Here is an 11,729-nt window from a genome sequence, read left to right as displayed (position 1 = left end):
TTTTTTTGAGATGGAGTCTGCTTTGTCGCCCAGGCTGGTGTGCATTGGAGGAATCTTGGCTCACTGCAACCTCTGCCTCCCAGGTTCAAATTATTTTCCTGCCTCAGCCTCCCAAGTAGTTGGGATTAAGGGCATGTGCCACCACACCCAGCTAATTTTTGTATTTTCAGTAGAGTTGGGGTTTCACCATGTTGGCCAGGCTGGTCTCAAACTCTTGACCTCAGGTGATCTGCCTGTCTCAGCCTCTCAAAGTTCTGGGATTACAGGCATGAGCCACCATGCCAGGCCTATAAGAGGAATTTTTTATTGTGGTTAAGTTAGCTATGATTAAAAGGGAATTATTTATAATAGTCTTTCTAAAGAACAGTCCCTTATGTTGAAATGGGATTTTCTTAAGGTATTGATTTGCTCTTAAATAAATTACAAGAAAATTTGCTTTTTAATTCTATAACCTGTTTCTTTTGAAAACTTCTCAGATTCATATCTCAAAAGTTTAGCTTTTGTTGTATCTCACTGCATTCAGCTTTTTCTCCCTTTGAAAAGGCCAGAGATGATAACTCTCCTTCAACTTTGTCCATCAGCTCCTGTAAGTTTTTTTCCCCTCTGATTCTAACTGTTGTGGCCAGATGCTGAAACGTTTTATCTTAGAAGTCTATAAAAGCAGTAGTTTCCTCCAGTGTAACTTGATTCTGTAGTCTTGGCTTTTCTTGATATGTCTAAATTTTTAGTCAATCAGGAAACTTTTCATGCAGTTACTAAGAGTCATATATTCCCCTGTTATACTCATGATCTTGAACACACTCTTTCTGTGTCTAATTAAATTAAAGTACTTTTTTTCATCAAGCTTGACTTCCAGGTTATCTAAATGGGCTTGCCATAAGGAGAAGCAGTCACACTGCAGAAAGTTTTTCTTGTTTTTTTGGCAACTGGCTCAAGAAACAAGATTTTACATTTTATGGAGATAATTCCTATGCTGTCTTTATTAGGTTTTGTTTGTTTTTGAGACAGAGTTTTGCTCTTGCTGTCCAGGCTGGAGTGCAATGGCACGATCTGGGCTCACTGCAACTTCTGCCTCCCAGGTTCAAGCAGTTCTGCCTCAGCCTCCTGAGTAGCTGAGATTACAGGCGTGCACCACCACACCCAGTTAATTTTGTATTTTCAGTAGAGATGGGATTTCACCATGTTGCCCAGGCTGGTCTCAAACTCCTGACCTCAGGTGATCCGCCTGCCTCAGACTCTGAAAGTCCTGGGATTACAGGTGTGAGCCACCACACCCAGGTTTTTGATTGCTTAAAAAAACTGAGATTAAAAAGGGTTAAGACTTTTATGTCCATTTATCCTTCTGTATTGCCTTTAAAATCTTTTAGTTATCTCCTTGTTTAAATGAGTAACTACTATTTTACAGTGACCATTATTCTGTTTTGATAAGGTGTTTTGAGCTTTTTAACATCTTTGACAAACATCCTCAAATCTAATCCTAAATTAAGAGACTGACCTATTGCTGAGGTTTATCAAAGCTATAAAAATTAATCACTGGAAGGTTGTAAAATCTTTTTACAGCTTCTAATCAGGTCATGAACTCAAGTATCACCACCTTCAGCCTCAAGAAACCCTTAAAGGTGCTATTAACTAATCTTTGTGCTGTTAAGTTATAGGGCTTTGACTCCTGTACACATACCTCATCTAAAGAAGGCATTGACTCCTGCCAGTCACTGACACCAAACTCAAGTTGGCCAAAGCCTTGTCTTTAGACCTGGGCAAAGGCAACAATCAAAGCAAACTGCTTTCATGAGACATCGGGATAGGTTTGTGTTGAAAAACATTAAGATTCATTTAATAATTTTGCCTCTATCTGAAATAATATAATTTATTCTATGCCTTGGTACTAAATACTTTAAATGTTTAGTGACCTATGAGCTTCCTTGCCTGTCCTCCTCAGAACTAGGCAGGGCTTATGATCCTTTTGTTTAAAACATTGCTAATTCTTTATTTTATTTTATTTTTTTTTGAGACAGAGTCTCGCTCTGTCACCCAGGCTGGAGTGCAGTGGCCAGATCTCAGCTCACTGCAACCTCCGCCTCCCGGGTTCACGCCATTCTCCTGCCTCAGCCTCCTGAGTAGCTGGGACTACAGGCGCCTGCCACCTCGCCCGGCTAGTTTTTTGTATTTTTTTTTTAGTAGAGACGGGGTTTCACCGCGTTAGCCAGGATGGTCTCGATCTCCTGACCTCGTGATCCGCCCGTCTTGGCCTCCCAAAGTTCTGGGATTACAGGCATGAGCCACCGCACCCGGCCAACATTGCTAATTCTTTATGTTTTGTTTTACTTTCAAAATTTGAAACTATTCAATCCCTGCAGGCCCAGGGACTATTGCGTGAGATTTTAAGGGCTGATTTTGAGAGATAAAATTATTTCAGACCCTCCAAATTGAGAACTAGCACACAGATGCCTAAATGGCTGAACAAAATGCTTGTGTTTTGTATAGCTGATTTCTACAAACCAAGATTACAGTAGCTCAATGCATTGAATTTATAAAGAAGTCAATTTTAGAACCTTGCCTTTTGGCTTTTGATTTTTGGCTCTTACATTGCTTAAAGGGGTTTCCCATCTGGCCTAGAATGTTTAATTAGCTATAAGTCTTTTGATTTTAAGTTCCTTTGCCAAAGGGGTCCCACTGAGGGACGTGAAGAACTTGGGGCAGATAGCATACTACCCCACCATTGATATTGGACAAAATAAAAGCTTGGCCATTGATGCTACATCTAGCATACCTTAACAAAAAAAAGGGGAATAGAAACAGAAAAAAAATCCTAAGCCTCCCAAGAGACAGAATGGACCCCGTTTCCCCCTCACTTTCCTCCATCTTGGCCAAAAGGGGTCTCAAAGAAACCTGACAAACTCTTCAGTCCATGACAGAAAGCAGGGAGTCGGACACACCTTGCTATACTTTCCCCCGCTTTGGAATTCAGGCACAACTGACCATCATTACCATTAAAATAGAGATCATAAAACTGATAGAACTTTGAAATTCTTTGTTTCCCTCCATTTCCCACCAGGCGCTCCCATGCACAGCGCTTGCTTATCTAATTATGTGTTTGCTTAGAAATTCCGGGGGCCAGTTTTGAAATAAGCCAGGCAGAGAGACCCAGCTGCAGAATCCTCCCGCTCAGGGGGTCCCCTTTAGAACATTTTTAACACACACACACACACACCCCAAAACAAAACAAAACATCCCAACTCTGTACCCATGAGCAGTCATTCCCTATCTTCCCTAGTCCCCCCAGCCCTCGGTAACTACTAATCTACTTTATGTCTCTATGGATTTGCCTACTCTGGACATTAATTAAATGGAATCATTTAATATTTAATATGTGACTTTTTTTTTTTTTTTTTTTTTTTGAGATGGAGTCTCACTCTGTTGCCTGGAGTGCAGTGGCACAATCTCAGCTCACTGCAACCTCTGCCTCCAGGTTCAAGCAATTTTCCTGCCTCAGCTTCCCAAGTAGCTGGGATTACAGATGGCCATCACTACACCCAGCTAATTTTTTGTATTTTTAGCAGAGATGGGGTTTCACCATGTTGGCTAGGCTGGTCTCGAACACCTGACCTCAGGTGATCCACCTGCCTTGGCCTCCCAAAGTGCTGGGATTACAGGCGTGAGCCACTGCACCTGGCCTAATATGTGGCCTTTTATATCTGTCTTCTTTCACTGATCATGTTTTCCAGGATCGTAACCTTGTATCAGTTCTTATTTATTTATTTATTTATTTATTGTAGAAACAAGGTCTTACTATGTTGCTCAGGCTGGTCTTGAACTCCTGGGCTCAAACAATCCTCCTACCTCAGCCTCCCAAAGTGTTGGAATTACAGGTGTGAGCCACCGTGCCCGGCCTTCATTCCTTTTTATGACTGAATAATATTCTCTTGTATGAATGTATGACATTTGGTTTATCCATTCCTCAGTTGATGGATTTGGGGTTTTTTTCTACTTTTTGGCTATTGTGAATAATGCTGCTATGAACATTCATGCACAAATTTTTGTATGGACATATTTTCCTTTCTCTTGGGTATATACCTTGGAGTGAAGTTGCTGGGTCATATGGTAATTCTGCTTCTTGAGGAACTGCCAGGATGTTTTCCAAGAGATGGCACAATTTTACATTCGCACTAGCAATGTATGAGGGTTCCAGTGTCTCCACAGCCTCATTAACGCTTTTTATCGTCTGTCTTTGATCATTTTGGCCACTCCCATGGGTGTAAGTGGTATCTTATTATGATATTGATTTGCGTTTCCCTAATGACTAATGCTGAGCACCTTTTCATGTGCTTATTGACCATTTGTATATCTTACTTGAAGAAATGTCTTATTGAGTCCTTTGCCCATTTTTAAATTAGGTTGTCTTTTTGTTGTTGAGTTGTGAGAGTTCTCTACATATTCTAGATACTAGACCCTTCTCAGGTACATGATTTGTAAATATTTTCTGTCATTCTCTGGGTTGTCTTTTCACTTTCTTAACAAAAGTTCAGAATTTTGATGAAGCCCCTTTAATCTATTTTTCTTTGATTGTTCGTGCTTTTGGTGTCACAATTAAGAAACGATTGCCAAGGCCGGGCATGGTGGTTCATGCCTGTTATCCTGGCACTTTGGGAGGCCAAGGCGGGTGGATCACTTGAGGCCAGGAGGTCGACACCAGTCTGGCCAACATGGCAAAACCCCTTCTCTACTAAAAATACAAAAATTAGCCGGGTGTGGTGGCAGGTGCCTGTAGTCCCAGCTACTTGGGAGGCTGAGGCGGGACAGTCACTTGAACTGGGGAGGCGGAGGTTGCAGTGAGCCAAGATTGCACCGCTGCACTCAGCCTGGGCGACAGAGTGAGACTCTGCCTCAAAAAATCCTATCTCTTTCCCATTCTTCTCCCATTGTTTCTTTATCATCTTTTTTTATTAAATCAACTTATCTTTAATTTCCTTCACATCATCTCAAATCAAAACTTCCAGAAACTTGCTTGCTGCTTCCCAACTATTCACAGTAGCTTGATTCCAACGCCATGGATTTGTTTCCAAGTAGTCTCCTCCCCACATCCCATATCCTTGTTCCTTCTTTTTAGTTCCTATAAGCGCAACAACACAGTGGCAAGCTCACGCTGCCTTGCCACCATCCACGCTGAGCTCCTGCAAAAATGATCTTGATAGTTACTTGCTGTGTCCGATGATGTGAACCAACCTAGGCCAATTTGGCCAAGCCAACTTCTAGCTTCATTTTGGTAGATGTTGGTTAACTGTTAAAAGTTTGAGGTCGATAAGGAGGTGTGTCTATATAAGTAGCCGAATTTGGACTGGGGGAAGCAAGTAGCGCCTCCTTTTCCACCTCAGGACACTCTCAGACAAAAACTGAGTTTAACACCAACAGGCTCTCATTTTAGAACTAAAACATGCTTATCACAGTGACTGCGATTGCTTTAAAACCCTTCGTCATAGACAGTGTGTCCCAGTGGTTGGCTGACGTCATAGTAGAGGCGGATTTCAGAGGCAGGGACCACTTTTGCTATCAATACCTCAGGCTTGCTAAAAAGTAAATTTAATGTCAGAAATGAGTTTTCACTAATGAAATTAACAACTTGTTAATTAATATGATGAGTGGTTACATTAAAGATATTAATTTCCAAATTTGGATATTTTAAGGTATTTTTTAGTTATTGAGTTCTAATTTAATTTCATTTTAATAAGAGTATATACTCTATGTGATTTCAATCCTTTTACATTTATTGAGACATCTTATGCCCCAGTGTATGTCTAAACTTGGTAATGTTCCATGTACATTTAAAAAGAGGTATATTTTACAGTTTTTTGATGTACTGTCCTACAAATGTCATTTAGATTAAGCTGGTCGATAGTGTTGCTCAAATCTACCGCATCTTTATTGACTTTTTATCCATTTGTTCTATCAATTACTGAAAATGGAGTATTAAAATCTCCAACTCTAATTGTGTGTTTTTTTCTGTTTTTCTTTTAGCTTTATCGGCATTTGTGGAATGCAGCTAAAGCAATTCTTAGAGAAAAATTTATAGCTTTACATGCTGTTATTAGAAAAGGAAAGAGGTTTGAAATCAGTGATCTGTGATTTCATTTTGATTATACAGAAAAAGAAGAGCAAATTAAACCTAAAATACGCAGGAGGAAGGAAATAATAAAGATAAGAGTGGAAATGAAATAAATAGAAAGCAGATAGGCAACAGAAAAAGACCTACAAAGCCAAAAGTTGCTTCTTTAAAGTGAGTAATAAAACTTCTGACTCAAAATACAATATTGAAAAACAACAGCATGTAATTCCGGAAGGAGTAGATCAGTGGTAAAGTATTCTAAGGTCTTGAATTTTTCAGGAAGGGGTAGAATAAGATATTAATTTAAACTTTGTTATATATGCATGCAGAGCCTCAAAAGTTATCCCTAAAAAGAAAAGAAAATGAGCATGTAAATTCAAAACAGTATAGGAAATAGGAAATACAAATAGGAATAGGGAAAACAAATAAAAGAAGACCAATCAGTAAAACAAAACCAAAAAACCAAGAAAGAAAACAAAGAAGCATGAAAAAATGCAAAAGAAGAGTGAGATTATAGAGGTGAGTTAAAAAATAACCGTAATCACAGAGGCATAAGGACTAAACCCACCACTTAGAGGACAGAGATTTTCAAAATGGATTACCTCTCCCCCATCCAACTTTCTTTCTTTCTTTTTTTTTTCATACTTTAAGTTCTAGGGTACATGTGCACAACGTGCAGGTTTGTTACATATGTATACATGTGCCATGTTGGTGTGCTGCACCCATTAACTCATCATTTACATTAGGTATATCTCCTAATGCTACTCCTCCCGCCACCCCACCCCACAACAGGCCTTGGTGTGTGATGTTCCCCTTCCTGTGTCCAAGTGTTCTCATTGTTCAATTCCCACCTATCAGTGATCTAGAACTAGAAATACCATTTGATCCAGCCATCCCATTACTGGGTATATACCCAAAGGATTATGAATCATGCTGCTATAAAGATGCATGCACACATATGTTTACTGTGGTACTATTCACAATAGCAAAGACTTGGAACCAACCCAAATGTCCATCAATGGTAGACTGGATTAAGAAAATGTGGCACATATACACCATGGAATACTATGCAGCCATAAAAAAGGATGAGCTCATGTCTTTTGTAGGGACGTGGATGAAGCTGGAAACCATTATTCTCAGCAAACTATCCTAGGACAAAAAACCAAACTCGCCCATTCAACTTCCTAAGAGATGTAAAGTTCAAGAAATGTAGAAAGCTTGAAAATAAAGAAAGAATTTTTTATTGTATGTGCCACCGAAACGCAAGTTTTGATGACATCATAACACTATTAACATCAGATAAAATATTCTTTTTTTTTTTTTTGGACAGAGTCTTACTCTGTCGCCCAGGCTGGAGTGCAGTGGCGCAGTCTTAGCTCACTGCAAGCTTCACCTCCTGGGTTCACGCCATTCTCCTGCCTCAGCCTCTCGAGTAGCTGGGACTACAGGTACCCATTGCCACGCCCGGCTAATTTTTTGTATTTTTAGTAGAGACGGGGTTTCACCGTGTTTGCCAGGATGGTCTCGATCTCCTGACCTTGTGATCCGCCCGCCTCGGCCCCCCAAAGTGCTGGGATTACAGGCGTGAGCCACCGTGCCCAGTCCAGATAAAAATATTTTTTAAGAAAAAGTCATTACTAAGGATAGAGAGGGTATGTACATAAAGATACTAAAGTATTTTAATTCACCAAGATGACAAACTGACTTAAAATTTGTACATATCTTATAGCCTTAAAATGAATACAGCAAGAATCAACAGAAGAAAGAAAAGAAACCCAAGAAGAACTTGACAAATCCACCACCATTATGGAAGATTCTAACATATTTCTATCATTGGTAGATCATGCAGAAAAAAAACCCTGTAAGAGTGTAAAAGAGTTGAATAATACTGCTAACCAGCTTGATTGAATGCTCATTTATAGAATGTTTTGCATAAGAATTAGATAATACGCATTCATTTCAAACTCCTGTGGAACATCTGTGAAAAATGACCATATATTATACCGTAATCAAGTCTCAACAAAGACCAAATATTGAAATTATACAGGTCACCTTCTGTGATTATATTGCATAAATTATAGATCAACAACAAAAAATAAATTGTTAATACATTTGGAAATGAAGATGTTCACTTTTTATACAATCCATTAGTCAAAGACAAAATTCTAATGGAAATTAGAAAAATGTTAAACTGAAAGATAATGACAATATCACATATTAAAGCTTGTGGCATGCAATTAAAATAGTACTTAGAGAAAAATTGATAGCCTTAATTTCATACAATGGAAAACAAGGGAGACTAAAAATTAATGAGTGAACCATCTATCTCAAGAAGTTAGGGAAAAAACTGCAGCAAAATAAAAAGAAAGAGAAGGAAGCTAATTACTATTGTCGAATGTGTGTGTCTCCCCCCAGAACCATATGTTGAAATCTTAACCTCCAATGAGATGGTATCAGGAGATGGGTCAGTTGGAGGTGAGTAGGTCATCAGGGTGGGGCCCTCATGAATGGAATTAGTGCCTCTTATAAGAAGAGGCACAAAAGAGATGATCTGTGTCTGCCATGAGAGGGCATAGCCAGGAGGCACCCTCTATGAACCCGAAAGTGAGCCCTCATCAGACACTGAATCCGTTAGAATCTTGATCTTGGACTTCCCAGCCTCTGGAACAGTGAGAAATAAATTTCTGTGTTTATAAGCTATCCAGTCTATGGTATTTTATTATAACAGCCTGAACAGACTAAGACAGAAATAATAAAGGGTAGGCCAAGTACAGTGGCTCACACCTGCAATCTCAGCACTTTGAGAGACCAAGGTGGGTGGATCGCTTGAGCGCAGGAGTTGGAGACCAGCCTGGTCAATATGGCAAAATACCATCTCTACTGAAACCACAAAAATTAGCCAGGCATGGTGGCGTGTGCCTGTGGTCCCAGCTACTTGGGAGGCTGAGGTAGGAGGATTGCTCAAGCACGGGGATCAAGGCTACAGTGAGCCATGAATGGGCTGCTGTACTATAGCCTAGGTGACAGAGTGAGATCTGGCTCAAAGAAAAAAAAAAAAAAAAAAAAGAGAGAATACCTTAGTAAGTGGCACAATCCATCTTTCTGGCTTCTCAGCATTTGTATACACAAATCTGACTTTCAAACAAGAGGACAGACTGGGCACGGTGGCTCATGCCTGTAATCCCAGTACTTTAGGAGGTTGACGTGGGCAGATCACTTGAGGCCAAGAGTTTGAGACCAGCCTGGCCAACATGGCAAAACCCTGTCTCTACTAAAAATACAAAAATTATCTGGGTGTGGTGGCACACACCTGTAATCCTAGCTACTGGGGTGACTGAGTCAGGAGAATCGCTTGAACCCAGGAGGCAGAGGTTGCAGTGAGCCAAGATTGTGCCACTGCACTTCAGCCTGGGCAACAGACAGAGACTCCATCTCTAGACAAAAAAAAAAAAAAAAAAAAAAAAGACAACTCTATGTTTACACTTAACAGGATGCAACTATCCTTCATGCAAATGAAGACATTCTCAGTCTCTCCCCAAAATGGGGAGATGCAAAGTTTCCAACAGCATTGTATCCATCCCTGGACAATGTTAATAACCCCTCAAATCCAGTCACAATGCCGGCTAAATATTCCATTATCTAGATACTGAATTGGAAAGTTAACTTCCAACAAAACTTATCAAAAAATAAATAATAGGAAGGGGGAGAAAGAAGGAAAAAAATGGTTAACATATACAAACACATACACACACACAAACACAGCAAACAAGGAAGAAAAGGTTCACAACTGCTACAGTCCTTGTTTCCGTAATAGGTCATGTGGCTGTAGTTGACATTTCAATTCTGTCTTCCACTCTTCCTTGTACATATCTTTTGCTCTCAATTGGCTAGGGCTCTTTGCATGATGGAGTGACCTAAATCTTCATCCTGAGGTGTCTGGGTCCTTAGTAGTCGTGGCTTTTTTGACTGTCATGTTTTTTCACTTATTTTTATGGTTGGACATGCAAGTCCTAAGGGGGGCACCCTAGAGCATCCTTGGGGGTTCAGATGTGGTCCTCCCTACCTCCACCATGTGGCAGCAACCCAATTTCTCCTTGTAATAGGGATCAGTCGCCCCAGGCAGTAGAGTAATCCCTGTCTTCTCTTGGTTCTTTGGCGTGAAGACTCCCAATGGCCAACAGCAGTCTCAACATCCAATTCAATGGAGCTGCAGTTGTGTCCTCTGGTGGAAGCATTCCTCTCTTGGGAGCTATGACTGTGACCTCCAAACCTGCAGAGCTCAGAGCTGTGGAGATGGGAAGAAAAATTCTGTAAGCAGGTTATTAGGTGTTCAGTGAGAAGAGCTGCTCCCACGTCTATCTGGAATCCTGTATTCTGGTGATGACAGAAAAAGCACCACATTCTGATTTGTGATCCAAAGCATAAACTGCATCCTGTATGATAGAAGTCAAATCCTTTCAAGTTCTTCTTTCACCCTGGACGATTTTCTCTTGAGAGATCATTTATCGTACCAGAAATCTGGTATGGTAAAGCAGATTTTGGAGGCAAAGACAGGGTGGTGAGGCCTGAGGCTTGAAACAGAAAGAAAAGAGGACCGCAGAGAGAAGGCACACAGAGGGGCCCAGACTTTGTGTTCATGTCCTTGAGTGAGGGGTTAGGAGGGAGAAGAAGAGTCAGTAGAGGAGTTCTCATAAGAAGAACTCGTAAGTGCCACATGAATTGCTATAAAGACAGAGTCTCAAGGAGAGAGGGTCAGCACTTCCAGGCACCACAGGTTAGCCAGCAGAGAAGGATGAGCTTGGCTCTGGGCATCCCTTGCTAGGGCACCCATTCTCTGTGAACTCTTGTGCCTCAATTTCATTGACTGACTTTCGAGGCTTAAAGCAGAAAAGCACCGTGTAACTTGGCTTAGGAATTGCTCTTAGGCAAATCTATAGATCCTGGTCTCTTTACATCTACTCTCCCCAGAAGCCAGCAGTGGGAGCTCCACTGATGGGTCCAAATGGAAAGTGTTCCTGGGTATTTTTGGTTCTCAGCCCCATCTTCCAGCCTGGAGAGGAGGGTTGTAACAGTTCACAACATGAGTTCTGGTCAAAATTCAGTTACTCCAGCAGCAAAAGCCCAACCTGTGAGAGGCAGAGGGGTTGTGTCCTCAGACTGGCTCTTGTACAGGGTGAGAAGACCTTGTGCTGATAGGACTCACCTGTTTGGCACAGGCGGCACCCATTGGTGCTGTTCATGGTCCTGAACTACGGCTGCTGGCCTCTCTCTCTCTCTTTCTTTTTTTTGAGACCGAGTCTTGCTTTGTTGCTCAGGCTGGAGTGCAGTGGTGCGATCTTGACTCACTGCAACCTCCACCTCTGGGTTCGAACGATTCTCTGCTTCAGCTTCCCGAAGAGCTGGGATTACAGGTGCCCACCACCACGCCCAGCTAATTTTTGTATTTTTAGGAAAGACGAGGTTTCACCATGTTGGTCAGGCTGGTCTCAAACTCCTGACCTCAGGTGATCCACCCGCCATAGTGCTGGGATTACAGGTGTGAATCACCGCACCCAGCCCAGCTGTTGGTCTCTATTGCACTCTCTTTCCACTTTCCATAGAGTCAGGGGTGACTTCAGTTCAGCCCCTC

The 11,729-nt window shown here is 41.2% G+C and overlaps 1 protein-coding gene across 1 annotated transcript in view; it reads right to left on the bottom strand.

The window, feature by feature from the left end:
• Nucleotides 1–11,340, bottom strand: part of CBX6 (chromobox 6) — a 54,807-nt gene extending 43,467 nt beyond the window's left edge. The window contains exon 1 of the mRNA XM_017861256.1: nt 11,304–11,340. Coding sequence (XP_017716745.1) covers nt 11,304–11,340 — 37 coding nt within the window. The remainder of the gene's footprint in view (nt 1–11,303) is intronic.
• Nucleotides 11,341–11,729: the final 389 nt, after the last annotated feature.

The sequence above is a fragment of the Rhinopithecus bieti genome, unplaced genomic scaffold, assembly GCF_001698545.2.
Source record: "Rhinopithecus bieti isolate Rb0 unplaced genomic scaffold, ASM169854v2 scaffold_56975, whole genome shotgun sequence".
Classification (NCBI taxonomy): domain Eukaryota; kingdom Metazoa; phylum Chordata; class Mammalia; order Primates; family Cercopithecidae; genus Rhinopithecus; species Rhinopithecus bieti.
The sequence above is the reverse complement of the archived record's forward strand: the minus strand, read 5'-3'. Positions and strand labels throughout refer to the sequence as shown.